Source organism: Pelophylax lessonae (assembly GCF_965119305.1).
Source record: "Pelophylax lessonae genome assembly, chromosome: 13".
Lineage (NCBI taxonomy): Eukaryota > Metazoa > Chordata > Amphibia > Anura > Ranidae > Pelophylax > Pelophylax lessonae.
Genome location: NC_138780.1, coordinates 3,356,280 through 3,374,942, shown reverse-complemented (window position 1 = coordinate 3,374,942; position 18,663 = coordinate 3,356,280). Strand labels below are relative to the sequence as shown.

The 18,663-nt window shown below is 48.3% G+C and overlaps 1 protein-coding gene across 4 annotated transcripts in view; it reads left to right on the top strand.

The window, feature by feature from the left end:
* The window catches only part of GATAD2B (GATA zinc finger domain containing 2B), a 63,448-nt gene extending 45,184 nt beyond the window's left edge, over positions 1-18,264 (top strand). For 3 of the 4 annotated variants that reach the window (XM_082275151.1, XM_082275153.1, XM_082275152.1), the window contains exons 9-12: positions 10,021-10,122; positions 10,803-10,877; positions 12,172-12,286; positions 17,144-18,264. In XM_082275151.1, the coding sequence (XP_082131277.1) occupies positions 10,021-10,122; positions 10,803-10,877; positions 12,172-12,286; positions 17,144-17,277 (426 nt within the window). In that variant the 3' untranslated portion in view covers positions 17,278-18,264. The remainder of the gene's footprint in view (positions 1-10,020; positions 10,123-10,802; positions 10,878-12,171; positions 12,287-17,143) is intronic. The other variant, XM_082275154.1, reaches the window with a different exon arrangement.
* The last annotated feature ends 399 nt before the right edge of the window (positions 18,265-18,663 follow it).

Sequence of the window (18,663 nt, the reverse complement as noted above, 5' to 3'; positions counted from 1 at the left end):
TGGGTCTACATTGCTGGACAACGTGATAGACATTGGGTCTACATTGCTGGACAACGTGATAGACATTCGATCTACAGAGAGAAAAGGAGGGAGCACTAGTTCACAAGAGACCACCAATCATTGCCACATCCCTAAATCATATTGGAAGAAACAAATTTGGTTGAGGAACTGATTCCGCATCTACTCAAGCCTAAGGCGACATTCGATCTACATCACTGGACAATGTGATTGGCGTTGGATCTACTTCACTGGACGACATGATTAGCATTGGATCTACTTCACTGGATGATGTGATTGGCGTTGAATCTACATCATTGGATGACGTGATTGGCGTTGGATCTAATTTGCTGGACAATGTGATTGATGTTGGATCTACATTGCTGGACGTCGTGATTGATGTTGGATCTACATCATTGGATGATGTGATTGACGTTGGATGTACATCGCTGGACAATGTGATAGACATTGGATCTACATCGCTGGACAACATGATTGACGTTGGATCTACATCGCTGGACAACGTGATTGGCGTTGGATCTACTTCACTGGAGGACATGATTGACGTTGGATCTACATCACTGGACGTGATTAACGTTGGATCTACATCGCTGGACAACATGATTGGCGTTGGATCTACTTCCCTGGACGTGATTAACGTTGGATCTACATCGCTGGACAACATGATTGACGTTGGATCTACATCGCTGGACAAGGTGACTGGTATTGGATCTGCAATGCTGGACGATGTGATTGATGTTGGATCTACATCATTGGATGATGTGATTGACGTTGGATGTACATCGCTGGACAACTTGATAGACATTAGATCTACATCGCTGGACAACATGATTGACGTTGGATCTACATCGCTGGACAACCCGATTGGTGTTGGATTTACTTTACTGGACGTGATTGACGTTGGATCTACATCGCTGGAAACATGATTGGAGTTGGATCTACATCGCTGGATGACGTGATTAACTTTGGATCTACATTGCTGGACATCGTGATTGACGTTCATTCTACTTCGCTGGACGACATGATTGACGTTGGATCTACACCATTGGACGATGTGATTGACGTTGGATCTACATCATTGGACGATGTGATTGACGTTGGATCGACATCATTGGACGATGTGATTGACGTTGGATCTACATTGCTGGACAACGTGATTGGTGTTGGATCTACATCATTAGACGACGTGATTGACGTTCTACATCGCTGGACAACATGATAGACGCTGGATCTACATCGCTGGATGATGTGATTGACGTTGGATCTACATCCCTGGACAACGTGATTGGTGTTGGATCTACATCGCTGGACAACGTGATTGACGTTCTACATCGCTGGACAACATGATAGACGTTGGATCTACATTGCTGGATGATGTGGTTGATGGATTCACATCATTGGACGACATGATTGATGTTGGATCTACATCACTGGACAACGTGATTGACGTTTCATCTACATCGCTAGACAACATAATTGATGGATCTACATCACTGGACAAAGTGATTGATGGATCTACATCGCTGGACGACATGATTGCCGTTGGATCTACATCAAGATTGTTATGTGTTTGGTGGAGTGTTGCATATTGATCTGCACTCTATCTTGCTTACTCCGCTGAACGCTTTGGTTCGATCCATTGACCTCCTACATCTCCAATTTGTTCTGCATTGACATGAGGGCCGGCGGATGGAATCACAGAGTGCAAAAAAGGGGGGGTACAGGCATCCTACATTCCCGGATATATCAGCTGCTGATAGAAGAAAAGAAATGATGACAATTTCTTGTTCAGTAAGTTACTCAGGAATTCAGAAACTGACGGGTCATACTGCCGCATACAGGAGGATAATAGTGTCCTAGGAAGATGGTTGTTTATCCCCTGCTCTCCTGGGAAAACTCTGATTATTTTTTGTTGACTATTTTTTCTTTACTGGGTGGCTAAACCAGGACCCTGCTGGACTGGATGTTTGTGAGTCCAGCCTGGAATGTGACATTCGGGGCACTGGGGTCTGCCCTTTCGGAGCTGCGACATGCATCATCCCTGACCCTGTCTCTGAAGACTCGCATTGCGAGTACCGGGCCCCAGGGCCTACCTCGTTGCGAGGCGCATTGGGTGCCATTCAAAATGTCTATTTTCCATTGGTTTACCACGAAAGGGGTTAACGGCGTGGGACAGAGCGATGTGTTAGCCCCGGGGGACTTTCCCAGTCTGGAGCCGTGCATCAGCACTGACCCTGTCTTCAGGAGGTTATTGCAGATGGATTGAGCACTTTTGTAATGTGCCGGGTGGAGTGTTGCTTCACTCTCTTTCCTGCCATTCAGCATTGAGGAAGCACCTCTCTGCTGTTGCTTCTGCTCCAGGTGCTGCCTTGATACTAGGGGCGTGGGGGGCCATTGGAAATGCCTGTTTTCCATTAGTGTACCATGAAGGTGGCTACTGCTGAGGGATTGTGCACCTTTTTAATGTATTGGTGAAGTGTTGCATTTGCTCCTCTCTCTTGCATTTGCTCCGCTCTCTCTCCGCTCCGCTCTCTTTACAAGCACCATGTGGAACTCTGTTTTATTCCCACAGCTTGCCTACAGTGACTTGGTCTCTTCCAACCACCTAACCCTCCAGCATTTGGGTTTGTGTACCAGAGGTGTTGTATCGCATTTTGAGCCCAGTTGAGTTACCACCACTTGGACGCAACGTGTCTGCACATAAACACAGTGGGGACAGCTATGGGAGAACACAGCCCGTGGTCCCCTATCAGTTCTGGGGACATTTACTGAGGATCCTCCGAAGGAACCAATGCCTGCAGTCTAGAATCTGGTGACCCAGATAGTTATAGGGTCTACATCATCAAAGTTGCCTTCAGCTCTATCAGGTGAAATCGAGTCTCTTGCCTTGTTGTTAGGAACCTCCATGTCCACTCTTTTGGCCACTGACCACATTCTAAGCACGCACCAGTGCTCTATCCTGCTGTGGTCATCTTAGACCTTCCCTAGGCCTTAGAACAGATTGGGCCACCAGTTGACATGGCCATCTCTGGTTCAGATTCCCTTCAGCCTCTCTGTGAAAGAACTGTCCTTGAAGCATTGCAGTTTCCTGCTGTTATCCCAGAATTACGAGGGGTCCTTTTGGAATCTATTGCTTCAGTGAACAGTACCCAGCGATTAAAGAGATCAGCCTGTGATCTCCAGCAATGAGTCCATTCCACTACACCCACCATTCAAGGTATTCCTCTATACCAATGAGAATGTAATGGAACTGTTCTCTCTCAAGAGGGACTTTGTAAAACAGTAGGCTATAGCCACTATGGACCTTCCACTAACCCACCTCAACAGGCAAGCTACTAGACAGGTGAAAAGCTTTTTAAGGATTCTATTGGCTGGCGTCTAACAGAAAATAATGACCCAATCAACCACTGCACTATTAATTGGTTGTACACAGCAGTGCAATGGGTGACCCCAAACTATACTCCCCTATCAGTTCTGGGGGCATTTACTCAGGATCCTCTGCAGGAAACGATGTCTGCCATCTAGAATCTGGTGATCCTATGGTTGTAGGGTCTACATCTCCGAAGTCCCCTTAAACGTTATCAAGCGAAGTAAAAGCTCTTGCCTTGTTGTCAGGGACCTCCATGTCCACTCAGGGCTTTTTGTCCTTACTGCGTCTACATATCATGACAGAGTCCCCAATGGGCGTGTGCCATGTCCACTCAAGTCTTTTTGGCCTTACTGCGTCTATATATCATAACAGAGTCCCCAATGGGCGTGTGCCATGTCCACTCAAGTCTTTTTGGCCTTACTGCGTCTACATATCATGACAGAGTCCCTAATGGGCGTGTGCCATGTCCACTCAAGGCTTTTTGGCCTTACTGTGTCTATATATCACGACAGAGTCCCCAATGGGCGTGTGCCATGTCCACTCAAGGCTTTTTGGCCTTACTGCGTCTACATATCATGACAGAGTCCCCAATGGGCGTGTGCCATGTCCACTCAAGGCTTTTTGGCCTTACTGCGTCTACATATCATGACAGAGTCCCCAATGGGCGTGTGCCATGTCCACTCAAGGCTTTTTGGCCTTACTGCGTCTACATATCATGACAGAGTCCCCAATGGGCGTGTGCCATGTCCACTCAAGGCTTTTTGGCCTTACTGCGTCTACATATCATGACAGAGTCCCCAATGGGCGTGTGCCATGTCCACTCAGGGCTTTTTGGCCTTACTGCGTCTACATATCATAACAGAGTCCCCAATGGGCATGTGCTCTGTTGGCTGTCTAAGAATAAATCAAATCTTGAAGATGGAGGATGAGAGTGCTGGTGGAGGGCTCTAGTTTTAGATCTAATCCTGAAGTATGATGGACGAGCACATTGAAGTGTGGGAGGAGGAGATGGCTCAGTGTTAAGTCTTCTGGCTGTAGACTCTGTAGCTGTGGGTTCGAATCCCAGAGCTGACATCTCCTGGTAACTCTGGATGGGTTGCCCCACCTCTCAGGGATCCCAGGTGCCTCCAGTGTGTGGTGCAGGTACATGGCATCATAAATGTTGGGGACACCAGTGTCTCACAGGTGCTCCAGAATGTGACCAGGCATCCCAGTGTCACAGGTGCACAGGGATGTGGCACCAGTCCCAGTAAACTGGTGGTGCACCTGCAATGGTGTGGTTCTGTTCAAGTGGTTTTTTAAAAAAAAATAAAAACTATTTGTGAAATACACTCTTTTCTACATGTGGTCAATGTCACAGATTCCAACCTGTGTTAGGCCACTTGTCTCAGGGTGGAGACTTACACCCCTATGTGATGCCTAGGACACCAGTGGTGACATTACTTGTCTGGGGTTATTACTGGTGTGAGGCCAACATCCGTCACAGGACACTGGAGGTGACTTGTCTGGAGTCAGGAGACCACTCAGGGATTCGAACTCTTAGCCCCATCGTTCTGTCAGCCTTCATTTGGGGCTATTTGTCCTCTGAGCCATCTCCTTCTCACACAGAACTATGTGTTTGTTGGTTAATTCGTCTTTCTATTTTTCCAGGAATTATAATGAAGAAAATTATAGCTTGGTAAAGGAATGGTTCGAACTCACGGCGTCGTCACAACAGCCAGATCACTTACCACCAAGCCAACTGCTCCTTGCCTTGCTCATCCCTGTATTTCTCCAAGACAATGACTGGTGGAATTATAAAGTGGTAAAGAATTGGTTCAAGCCCACCATACCTTCTCAGTTTCTAGAGTACTTACCCCCAACTTTGTCCTCACAGAGTATGGTGTGTTCATCCTCCATTTCTCCAGTACAAGGACTAGAGGGATTACAAAGTGGTAAAGGAATGGTTTGAACTCACGGTAACTGCTCTCTAGCCCAATAATCTATCTTTCAGCCATCTCCTCCACTGAGGTGGCCACCATTTATTCTGTTATACTTCAATCTCTCCAATGCTCAATATGAAAATAGAAATAAGTGGGATTGAACCCATGACTAGAAATCACCAGCCGCCTCCATTAACCTGCTGAGCCACCTCTGATGTGAGAGCCTGGTGCTAAAAAACAAAAACTAAATCCTGTTAAGGTGATGAGGTCACAGGTCAGGAATCTTCTTCTTCTCTGTAATTCAGCTCTGATCTTCATCCGAAACAAAATGTCATGTCATCTCCTCAACAGCCGTATGTTCCTTATGGACGTTGAGGTGCTTGTCTTATTTCTTCAGGACAAGAACTGGGGAAGTTTAAAAAAAAACAGTAAAGAATGGTTTGAGTTCACGTCAGCTTGTGGAGCACTTATCTCCAAGTCATCTCCTCTTTATGAAGCACGGTGTCCTAGTCCTTCTATAGCTCCAAGACATAGAGTGGAGGAATCATAAAGCAGAACTTACAGCACCTTCTCAGCTTCCAGGGAGTTTACCGCCAAGCCATCTACTCATTCAGCATGATTGGGAATGGTGGAACTATAAAGGAATCACCATCGAGAGCACTTACCATCAAGCCAACAGCTCCCTATGCAGTGATGTTTTCCTGTCCTCCTATTTCTTCAGGATTAGGACTTGTGAAATTATTAAGCAGTAAAGAACCAGACTGCTCTTTGCTTAGGTTCGTGTGCTTATCCTTAAATATCTCCAGGACAACGACTGGTGGACTTATAAAGGAATGGTTTGAACTCATGGTGCTATCACACCAGCCAGAGTACTTACCACCAAGCCAATGGCAACCTTGGTAGTATGCTTGGCTCGTCCTCCTATCTCTCCTGGACTAGAAATGGTGGAATTATAAAGTTATGAAGGAACAATTGGAAATCATGGGATGAGCACATCAACCAGTGCACTTACCACCAAGCCAACCGCTCCCTATGTAGCATTGTGCTCATCCTCCTATTTCTTCAGGATCAGGACTGGTGGAGATATTAGGCAGTAAAGAATTGTGTTGAACCCATGGAGTCAAGGATATTATCCAGAGAACTTACCACCAAGCCCACTGCTTGTCACCTAGTGTGCTGTTCTCATTCTTGTTTTTCTCCAGGACAAGGACTGGTGGAATTATAAAGTGGTAAAGGAATGGTTTGAACTCATGGTGTCATCACAACAGCCAGATCAGTTACCGCCAAGCAGTCTTGGCTTGTCCTCCTATCTCTCCAGGACTAGAAATGGTGGAATTATAAAGCTGTGAAGGAACAATTGGAAATCATGGGTCGAGCACATCAGCCAGTGGACTTACCACCAAGCCAACCGCTCCCTATGTAGCAATGTGCTCATCCTCCTATTTCTTCAGTATCAGGACTGGTGGAGATATTAGGCAGTAAAGAATTGCTTTGAACCCATGGAGTCAGGATACCATGCAGAGAACTTACCACCAAGCCAACTGCTCCTTGCCTACTGAGGCTGTGCTCATTCTCGCTTTTCTCCAGGACGATTACTGGTGGAATTATAAAGTGGTAAAGGAATGGTTTGAACTCACGGTGTCAACTCAACAGCCAGATCACTTACCAATAAGCCACCTGCTCCTTGCCTAGTTTGCTTTGCTCATCCCTGTATTTCTCCAAGACAATGACTGGTGGAATTATAAAGTGGTAAAGAATTGGTTCAAGCCCACCATACTTTCTCAGTTTCTAGAGTACTTACCCCCAACTTTGTCCTCACAGAGTATGGTGCGTTCATCCTCCATTTCTCCAGTACAAGGACTAGTGGGATTACAAAGTGGTAAAGGAATGGTTTGAACTCACGGTAACTGCTCTCCAGCCCAATAATCTATCTTTCGGCCATCTCCTCCACTCAGGCGGCCACCATTTATTCTGGTATTCTTGAATCTCTCCAATGTTCATTGTAAAAATAGAAATAAGTGGGATTGAACCCATGACTAGAAATCACCAGCCGCCTTCATTAACCTGCTGAGCCACCTCTGATGTGAGAGCCTGGTGCTTAAAAAAAAAAAATGAAATCCTGTTAAGGTGATGAGGTCACAGGTCGGGAATTTTCTTCTCTGTAATTCAGCTCTGATCTTCATCAGAAACAAAATGTCATGTCATCTACTCAACAGCCGTATGTTCCTTATGGACGTTGAGGTGCTTGTCTTATTTCTTCAGGATAAGAATTGGTGAAATTAAAAAAAACAGTAAAGAATGGTTTGAGTTCACGTCAGCTTAGATCTGTGTGCTCATCCTTATATATATCCAGGACAAGGACTGGTGGACTTATAAAGTAATAAAGGAATGGTTTGAACTCATGGTGATATCACACCAGCCAGATATCACTTACCACCAAGCCAACTGCAACTTGGGAAGCAAGCTTGGCTCATCCTCCTATTTCTCCAGGACTAGAAATGGTGGAATTATAAAGTTGCAAAAGCACAGTTGGAACTCATGGGGATAGCACACAAGCCATTGCACTAACCACCAAGCCAAGGTTTGAACTCAAAGTGCAAGCACACCAGCCAGAGCACTTACCACCACCGTAACTGCAACTTAATTAGCCTGCCTGCTCGTCCTCCTATTTCTCCAGAACAAGGAATAGTGGAATTATAAATTTGTGAATGAACAGTTGGAACTCATGGAACCTATTTCTCCAGGACTATAAATGGTGGAATTAAAAAAGTTGTGAAGGGAAAGTTGGAACTCATGGGGCTAGCACATCAGCCAGTGCACTTACCACCAAGCCAACTGCTCCCTATGTAGCAATGGGCTCATCCTCCTATTTCTTCAGGATCAGGACTGGTGGCAATATTAGGCAGTAAAGAATTGCTTTGAACCTATGGAGTCAGGATACTATCCAGAGAACTTACCACCAAGCCCCCTGCTCATTGTCTAGTGTATTGTGCTCATCCTTGTTTTTCTCCAGGTTAGGCCTGGTGGAATTATAAAGTGGTAAAGGAACGGTTCGAACTCCTGGTGCAAACACACCAGCCAGAGCACTTACCACTACCCTAACTGCAACTTAATTAACCTGCCTGCTCGTCTTCCTATTTCTCCAGAACAAGGAATAGAGGAATTATAAAGCTGTGACAGAACATTTGGAACTCATGGGGCTAGCATAGCAGCCAGTGCACTTACCACCAAGCCACTTCCTCAATGTCACCCAGGCTACTTCTTGAAGCACTGGTCCTTCTTTTCAGCCTAGTGCCCCTTAATGGCATTCTCATTGTGGGACACACAGACCACCTCCTTTCATTGATGCTTGAAGTTCGCAGGCTGGGGCCTAACACTTGCGAGATCTGGCTAGACCAGGCTTTGCTGGGTTGCAGCTACCTATCACCAGTGGCTGAGTCTGTTCAGCTTAAGTCCAGACCCTGTGTTCCTTTATACCCCATTCTAATTTTTTTTCAGGCCTTCTCAGTGGTCTCAGGCTTGGGTCCCAAGCAGGGCAACCACTTGTCTCAGTGGACCATGTAGTCCCTGATGTGATCCTTCAGCTGCTCCAGTTCCATTCTAGGACAGTTCCTTCTTCTCCCTGAACCTGGGCGATGCAAGATGCTAGAGTTCCACCATATTTTGGTGGGTTTTGGTTGATTAGCTTCTCAATGGTTGATGTTCCCTTCCATGAGAGTCATTCCCCTCTGGCTGTTTCTCTATCCTAATCTTGAGCTACAGATCCACCATGCCCTCCCTTGGAGGCTCCCCCTTTGGTAGGAGGGCTTCACCCCATCCAGTACCATTTGAACGTTGGTCCTTCAGGCAGCTCCTGGTCTGTTGAGTGTTGCCAGTCCTCTATGTGGTCTGTTAGTGGTTCTTGCTGTGTTGCCCTCCTCTCAGTGGGACTTCTTTTGGACATCCTGACTTTTTGAATTCCGGGGCCCTCAATGGATGAGAAAGAAAAGATTTTTGTATCTACCGTAAAACAGAAAATTGTATTGAATACTTATGGCACTTTTCCACTGCAAGTACCGGCTCGGCTCTACTTGGCCCTGTTTGGTTTTCCACTGCATGGTACGGTGTTGGAACGGTTTGCTTTTCCACTAAAGTAGTACTAAAGTAAGTGGGTGGGATAACAACGATTCTCTGACCAATCAGTGGCTAGTAGTGACAAACAGTCAGCTGCATGCAAAGGATTGTGGGATATGGTACCTCTTGGAACCACAATGGAGGTGGTCCTGTTGAGCCGTACCGTTCGGTTTCATGTAGTGGAAAAGCTCCTCCGTACCGTACCGAACCGTTCCTACACCATACCATGCGATACCAGCAGTGGAAAAGCACAAAAGCGAGCCGAACCGTTCGGTTCCATGCAGTGGAAAAGCACCATTACTGTAATTTTCCTTTCCTGACACCAATCCATGGCAGCATACATGTGATATATCTCCGCCCCAATATCTGGCCCCAGGTCCTGTTTAAATCGATATTAGGAAAGGAGCAACCTCCTTTATATATACAATTATTTTATTATATATTATTTAAGATGTTACTTATTATCTTTTCAGTTTTAATAGTTTTTATGTTTTATTTTTTTATAATTTTATCTTTTTATTATTTTTTTAATGTTCATTATATTTTTTGTAAATTATTATTATTTATAATATTATGGGGTCGTTGTGTGTCCTGCAGGAGATCGAGCAGCGATTGCAGCACCAGGCCTCCTTATCACCGGGCACCCCTCCGGCCGTCAGCAAGCAGGAAAGCATCATACGGCATCACTCCATGAGACCGGTAGGTGGCAGGAAGGAGAAGAACCTACAACATGACCACACAGACCATTATCATTGTATTAAGGCCTTTCTGTGACAAAAGTGTTCTTGGTTTAATATTTATTAGGCTGCACATGAAGAAATTTTAACTCTAGGTTCTGTGTGTGTCCATGCTTCTGTCTTGCAAGTCAATAAAAATAGGAGTACAGCGAACCTAGGGACTTAAATAATTAATTATACCTCCAACGCAAAAAATACAAATCTCAAATATTAACGCTTTATTTCAACATGTCCATTAAAATACAGCTTAAAACCAAATGTACAAATTAGCCATCTAAAGTTTACTGTATATGTGGCCTTGAGATCAACCTGTAAAGGTTGACGTGTTTCATAGGGCTTCATCAGGACTTGCAATCTCAATGTAGACGCGTTTCGCAGGGCTTCATCGGGACCTAGGATCTCAATGTAAAAGCACTGTAACAAATACATATAAATATATTATTTTTTGTGACATTTCATCTCAAAAGTTCACAAAATACAAAATATATCACAACAAGTGAAGTATATAAACCAATTCTGGGATGAAAGGAGGAAAAGGGAGGGCAGAATACGAGCATACAAAGAAATATAATGGTAAACATTATACTTATATGGGACGATGTAAACTGTCAAAAAAATATTCACCTTTAAACAAACTTGTAGGAGAATGGCAAGTGGCAGGGTCTGCCGGACCCGTGGGGAGGAACCAATTCCAGATCGCTACACACCCAAAGAAAGGTTGTATATGACTGTATATATATATTATATTTAACAAAATGTAATTTTTGTATATAAAGCATTATATAATAGATAAAAAAGAGGAGAAAGGGAACCAAGACTGGAAAAAGAAGGAAAGGAAGGGGAAGAAAATGAGGGGAAAAAGAGAAAAGGAAAATAAAAAGGGGGGAAAGAGGAGGGGGGAGAGAAAGAAAATGAAGAAAGGAAGGAGGGAAAAGAAATGGGGTAAGGGAATGTAAAGGGGGGGACAAAGGAAGAGGGGTAAGGGATAGGAGAAAAAGAAGGGAAGAAAAAAAAGGGGGGAAGGGGGGGCAGAAATGGAAGGAAAGAAGGAGGGAAAGGGTAAAATAAGGAAAAAGGGGGGAGGAAGAAAAGAGGGGGGGAGGGAGGGAAGGGAAAGGATAGGAAAGGGGTAAAAGGGGAAGAGAAAAAAGGAAAGGAAATAAGGAGGGAAAAGAAAGGGAGGGAATGTAAAGGGGAAGAAAAAAGGGGGGGGGGGAGAAAAGGAAGGAAAGAGGGAAAAGAAAAGGGTGGGAAGGGAATGTAAAGGGAAGAGAGGGAAGGGATAGAAAAGGATGGGAAAGTTGAAAAAGAAGGGAAAATAAAAAGAGGAAGACCAAAAGGGGGGAGGGAGAAAGAAAAGGAAGGAGGGGAAGGAAAGGAAAAGGGGGAGAAAGGAGTAGAATAAGGGAAAGGGGGAGGACAAAAAAGGGGGGGGAGAAGGAAAAGGAAGGAAAGAAGGTGGGAAAAGAAGAGGGAAGGGAATGTAAAGGGGAAGAAAAAAAAAAGGGTGGGGAAGAAGGCAGGAAAAGAAAGGGAGGGAAGGAAAAGGGGTGGAATGGTAAATAAGGCAAGAAAATGGGAAGGAGGGGGAGAGAGAGAGAAAAGAAATGGAGGGAAGTTAAGGAAAAGAATTGGAAAGCTGAAAAAGAAAAAGGGGAGGACAAAAGGGGGGGTGATAAAAGGAACAAAGAAGGATGGAAAATAAAGAGAGGGAGGGGAAAAGGAAGAGAAAAAGGGGGGGGGGGAGAAAAGAAAGAGAGGGAAGGGAAAAGGTGGAAGAGAAAAAAGGGGGGCGAGGGCGAGTAGGCAAAAGAAAGGGAGGGAAGGAAGAAGGGCGGGGAAGGGAAAGTGTTGGGGGGGGGGGGGAGTAAAGGGAGGGGGGAGAAGTCTTACAAATCACTGTGAAGCAGGAAAGAAAAAAGTTGCCTGAACTCCGATGATTCCTTGATGGCCTCAATTATTCTGCACAAGACAACTGCCAGCTCACCACAATTGTTCTATGTCCCAACAGGCCACACAGCCACAGAATGCGATGCAGAGAGGAATGCCCACCGCCCGCTCCATGCTCTCCAACTTTGCCCAGGCGCCACAATTACCAGTGGCCGGAAGCTTGCTTGGCATGCCAGGTACAGGAACCCCTACCACTCTTTATACTAATATACTTCTGGCTTACCATGACTTGTCATTATCTGAAATGATGAATGCTGTGCTAAGGTCACTGTATCAGGTCTGCATGTCTTATTGTTATTTATATAATACAAAGAGCTGTTTAAGCCTCTTGCGGCTTCTAGTGGGCTGTGAAGGTGGTCGCATTCAGTCCCGCTATCAGTGCCATCAACAACCTGGAAACAGCTTAAGACCTTTGTGCATGCAGGGTGTAGGCTGTGTATCTTGTGCCTTAGGCCTTGTTGCATGCAGGACTGTAGGCTGTGTATATTCTACCTAAGACCTCGTTGTCTATGTTGGGCCGTAGGCCTCATTACATGCAGGGGTGTAGGTTGTCTATGTTGGGCTGTAGGCCTCATTGCATGCAAGGGTGTAGGTTGTCTATGTTGGACTGTAGGTCTTGTTGCATGCAGGGGTGTAGGTTGTCTATGTTGGGCTGTAGCCCTTGTTGCATGCAGGGGTGTAGGTTGTCTATGTTGGGCCATAGGCCTCCTTGCAGGCAGGGGTGTAGGTTGTCTATGTTGGACTGTAGGTCTTGTTGCATGCAGGGGTGTAGGTTGTCTATGTTGGGCTGTTGGCCTTGTTGCATGCAGGGGTGTGGGTTGTCTATGTTGGGCTGTAGGCCTCGTGGCATGCAGGGGTGTAGGTTGTCTATGTTGGGCTGTAGGCCTCCTTGCATGCAGGGGTGTAAGTTGTCTATGTTGGGCTGTAGGCCTGGTTGCATGCAGGGATGTAGGTTGTCTATGTTGGGTTGTAGGCCTCGTTGCATGCAGGGGTGTAGGTTGTCTATGTTGGGCTGTAGGCCTGGTGGCATGCAGGGGTGTAGGTTGTCTATGTTGGGCTGTAGGCCTGGTGGCATGCAGGGATGTAGGTTGTCTATGTTGGGCTGTAGGCCTCGTGGCATGCAGGGGTGTAGGTTGTCTATGTTGGGCTGTAGGCCTCGTTGCATGCAGGGGTGTAGGTTGTCTATGTTGGGTTGTAGGCCTCGTTGCATGCAGGGGTGTAGGTTGTCTATGTTGGGCTGTAGGCCTCGTTGCATGCAGGGGTGTAGGTTGTCTATGTTGGGCTGTAGGCCTCGTTGCAGCAGGGATGTAGGTTGTCTATGTCGGGCTGTAGGCCGCGTTGCAGCAGGGATGTTGTCTATGTTGGGCTGTAGGCCTCGTTGCAGCAGGGATGTAGGTTGTCTATGTCGGGCTGTAGGCCTCGTTGCAGCAGGGGTGTAGGTTGTCTATGTTGGACTGTAGGTCTTGTTGCATGCAGGGGTGTAGGTTGTCTATGTTGGGCTGTTGGCCTTGTTGCATGCAGGGGTGTGGGTTGTCTATGTTGGGCTGTAGGCCTTGTTGCATGCAGGGGTGTAGGTTGTCTATGTTGGGCTGTAGGCCTGGTTGCATGCAGGGGTGTAAGTTGTCTATGTTGGGCTGTAGGCCTCGTTGCATGCAGGGGTGTAGGTTGTCTATGTTGGGCTGTAGGCCTCGTTGCATGCAGGGGTGTAGGTTGTCTATGTTGGGCTGTAGGCCTTGTTGCATGCAGGGGTGTAGGTTGTCTATGTTGGGCTGTAGGCCTGGTTGCATGCAGGGATGTAGGTTGTCTATGTTGGGCTGTAGGCCTCCTTGCAGCAGGGATGTAGGTTGTCTATGTTGGGCTGAAGGCCTCGTTCCATGCAGGGGTGTAGGTTGTCTATGTTGGGCTGTAGGCCTCGTTGCATGCAGGGGTGTAGGTTGTCTATGTTGGGCTGTAGGCCTCGTTGCAGCAGGGATGTAGGTTGTCTATGTCGGGCTGTAGGCCTCGTTGCAGCAGGGATGTAGGTTGTCTATGTCGGGCTGTAGGCCTCGTTGCAGCAGGGATGTTGTCTATGTTGGGCTGTAGGCCTCGTTGCAGCAGGGATGTAGGTTGTCTATGTCGGGCTGTAGGCCTCGTTGCAGCAGGGATGTAGGTTGTCTATGTTGGGCCATAGGCCTCCTTGCAGGCAGGGGTGTAGGTTGTCTATGTTGGACTGTAGGTCTTGTTGCATGCAGGGGTGTAGGTTGTCTATGTTGGGCTGTTGGCCTTGTTGCATGCAGGGGTGTGGGTTGTCTATGTTGGGCTGTAGGCCTCGTGGCATGCAGGGGTGTAGGTTGTCTATGTTGGGCTGTAGGCCTCCTTGCATGCAGGGATGTAGGTTGTCTATGTTGGGCTGAAGGCCTCGTTCCATGCAGGGATGTAGGTTGTCTATGTTGGGCTGTAGGCCTCGTGGCATGCAGGGGTGTAGGTTGTCTATGTTGGGCTGTAGGCCTCGTTGCAGCAGGGATGTAGGTTGTCTATGTTGGGCTGTAGGCCTCGTTGCATGCAGGGGTGTAGGTGGTCTATGTTGGGCTGAAGGCCTCGTTCCATGCAGGAGTGTAGGTTGTCTATGTTGGGCTGTAGGCCTTGTGGCATGCAGGGGTGTAGGTTGTCTATGTTGGGCTGTAGGCCTTGTTGCATGCAGGGGTGTAGGTTGTCTATGTTGGGCTGTAGGCCTCGTTGCATGCAGGGATGTAGGTTGTCTATGTCGGGCTGTAGGCCTCGTTGCAGCAGGGATGTAGGTTGTCTATGTCGGGCTGTAGGCCTCGTTGCAGCAGGGATGTAGGTTGTCTATGTCGGGCTGTAGGCCTCGTTGCATGCAGGGGTGTAGGTTGTCTATGTCGGGCTGTAGGCCTCGTTGCAGCAGGGATGTAGGTTGTCTATGTTGGGCTGTAGGCCTCGTTGCAGCAGGGATGTAGGTTGTCTATGTCGGGCTGTAGGCCTCGTTGCAGCAGGGATGTAGGTTGTCTATGTCGGGCTGTAGGCCTCGTTGCAGCAGGGATGTAGGTTGTCTATGACGGGCTGTAGGCCTCGTTGCAGCAGGGATGTAGGTTGTCTATGTCGGGCTGTAGGCCTCGTTGCAGCAGGGATGTAGGTTGTCTATGTTGGGCTGTAGGCCTCGTTGCATGCAGGGATGTAGGTCGTCTATGTTGGGCTGTAGGCCTCGTTGCAGCAGGGATGTAGGTTGTCTATGTCGGGCTGTAGGCCTCGTTGCAGCAGGGATGTAGGTTGTCTATGTTGGGTTGTAGGCCTCGTTGCAGCAGGGATGTAGGTTGTCTATGTTGGGCTGTAGGCCTCGTTGCAGCAGGGATGTAGGTTGTCTATGTCGGGCTGTAGGCCTCGTTGCAGCAGGGATGTAGGTTGTCTATGTCGGGCTGTAGGCCTCGTTGCAGCAGGGGTGTAGGTTGTCTATGTCGGGCTGTAGGCCTCGTTGCATGCAGGGATGTAGGTTGTCTATGTCAGGCTGTAGGCCTCGTTGCAGCAGGGATGTAGGTTGTCTATGTCAGGCTGTAGGCCTCGTTGCAGCAGGGATGTAGGTTGTCTATGTCGGGCTGTAGGCCTCGTTGCAGCAGGGATGTAGGTTGTCTATGTTGGGCTGTAGGCCTCGTTGCAGCAGGGATGTAGGCTGTCTATGTCGGGCTGTAGGCCTCGTTGCAGCAGGGATGTAGGTTGTCTATGACGGGCTGTAGGCATCGTTGCATGCAGGGATGTAGGTTGTCTATGTCAGGCTGTAGGCCTCGTTGCAGCAGGGATGTAGGTTGTCTATGTCGGGCTGTAGGCCTCGTTGCAGCAGGGATGTAGGTTGTCTATGTTGGGCTGTAGGCCTCGTTGCAGCAGGGATGTAGGCTGTCTATGTCGGGCTGTAGGCCTCGTTGCAGCAGGGATGTAGGTTGTCTATGACGGGCTGTAGGCATCGTTGCATGCAGGGATGTAGGTTGTCTATGTCAGGCTGTAGGCCTCGTTGCAGCAGGGATGTAGGCTGTCTATGTCGGGCTGTAGGCCTCGTTGCAGCAGGGATGTAGGTTGTCTATGTCAGGCTGTAGGCCTCGTTGCAGCAGGGATGTAGGCTGTCTATGTCGGGCTGTAGGCCTCGTTGCAGCAGGGATGTAGGTTGTCTATGACGGGCTGTAGGCATCGTTGCATGCAGGGATGTAGGTTGTCTATGTCAGGCTGTAGGCCTCGTTGCAGCAGGGATGTAGGTTGTCTATGTCGGGCTGTAGGCCTCGTTGCAGCAGGGATGTAGGTTGTCTATGTCGGGCTGTAGGCCTCGTTGCAGCAGGGGTGTAGGTTGTCTATGTCGGGCTGTAGGCCTCGTTGCAGCAGGGATGTAGGTTGTCTATGTCGGTCTGTAGGCCTCGTTGCAGCAGGGATGTAGGTTGTCTATGTCGGGCTATAGGCCTCGTTGCAGCAGGGATGTAGGTTGTCTATGTTGGGCTGTAGGCCTCGTTGCAGCAGGGATGTAGGTTGTCTATGTCGGGCTGTAGGCCTCGTTGCAGCAGGGATGTAGGTTGTCTATGTCGGTCTGTAGGCCTCGTTGCAGCAGGGATGTAGGTTGTCTATGTCGGTCTGTAGGCCTCGTTGCAGCAGGGATGTAGGTTGTCTATGTTGGGCTGTAGGCCTCGTTGCAGCAGGGATGTAGGTTGTCTATGTCGGTCTGTAGGCCTCGTTGCAGCAGGGATGTAGGTTGTCTATGTCGGGCTGTAGGCCTCGTTGCAGCAGGGATGTAGGTTGTCTATGTTGGGCTGTAGGCCTCGTTGCAGCAGGGATGTAGGTTGTCTATGTCGGGCTGTAGGCCTCGTTGCAGCAGGGATGTAGGTTGTCTATGTCGGTCTGTAGGCCTCGTTGCAGCAGGGATGTAGGTTGTCTATGTTGGGCTGTAGGCCTCGTTGCAGCAGGGATGTTGTCTATGTTGGCATCCTAAAGCTTCAGAAAATAAAAAGAAATACGATTTCCTTCTTGACTGGCAGTGCCTTATTAACGACTTCTTTCCCGCCCAGGTGTGAACATCGCGTACCTAAACGCCGGAATGGGAGGCCACAAACCCGTCACCCTGGCGGACCGGCAGCGAGAGTACCTCCTGGATATGATCCCCCCACGTTCCATATCGCAGTCCATCACTGGGCAGAAATAGCCACAGCTTTCCCAACCCCCCCACCCCCCAAACACCCTGCATCGGACAGACTGGCAGACCTTACCAAGGCCTGGGATGAGCCAGTCCAACTCCTCCCCCCCAACCCTTTACCTCCCTCCTTCCCTCCAAGAGCAGCTTATAAAGGGTCAGTGTTTGTGCTTGTTTTGTCCTCAGACTGGCTTCGCTTTTAATTTTAAGAATTTTTTTTTTATACTTTTTATTTTTATTTTTTATTTTTTCCCTCGCTGGTGCCACCTGCATAATATAAACTTTATTTGGATGACTCCTCCTTCTGGTGGACGGTATAAAGCCGAGAGGGGGCTGGCTTAGGACCCAAGATGAACCCCCCTTCGCTGGGGGAGGCGGTGCTATTCTGCCAGATGCCGCACCCCCCTTCCCCCCCCCCAGGGGGAGGGGCAGCCTGTGGATGACATACAGTCACCACCTTTTTTCAGAAGCTCTGCAGTGCAGAGTATTACTCTCCGTTAAACGGAAAAAAAAAGGAATTGTCGAAGTGTTTTCTCCTCCTCCTCTGGACGTTCTGCTGCCAAACAACGCGCCCCGACCCCCAGAGACCCGTATGAAGACACACGGAGGTTTACCCTTATTTGCACTAAGCGTGTGCCCACCCGCCGAGCAGCATCTTTAACCAGCAGGATAAAGCACACACACCCCCCCCCCCCACACCCCCTTTGACTTTGAGCGGGGGGGGGGGGGAGGGACGTACCGGAGGACACCATTAACTCGACATGGATTTTGCAGTGTTTCGGCAGCTCGCTTGTGGGGTAAGACCCCTCCCACCCCCCCCCCAAGGCCCCACCCCCCTGCACCGGAGTGCCACCTACTTTGTGTTTACTGTGTCTTGGGGACGTCCGCAGTATAAAAATGCCCCCAATTGTATTACAGAGGACTGCGTTTGTCAAAAAAAAACATAAAAAAAAATAGCACTTAACCCTTTAAAGGAATTCTTTATCGGACTTTTGCTGCTGCAAAAAAAAAAACAAAAAAAAAAAAAACAAGTGACTCATTTCAATGGTGACAAGCGGCGTGGTGCAAAACTATCAGTGTTAGTCCAGTGGCATTGTGCCGAGAGGTCGCGGACCTCCCATCCTGGCAGTTCTTTTATCCTATAGGGAGCAGAGCTAATGATTTGCCCCCTTCCCCCCCTCCCCCCTTTCCCCCCTCTTCACCCTCCCCTTCCCCCACCTTGCTCCCTTTCCCCTCTGCCCCTCTTTCCCCCCTCACCCTTGCCCCCTTCCCCTCTTCCCCCCCTCACCCTTGCCCCCCTTCCCCTCTTCCCCCCTCACCCCCTTTCCCCTCTGCCCCCTCACCCTTGCCCCCTTTCCCCCCCTCACCCTTGCCCCCTTCCCTCCCCCTCCAAAATGT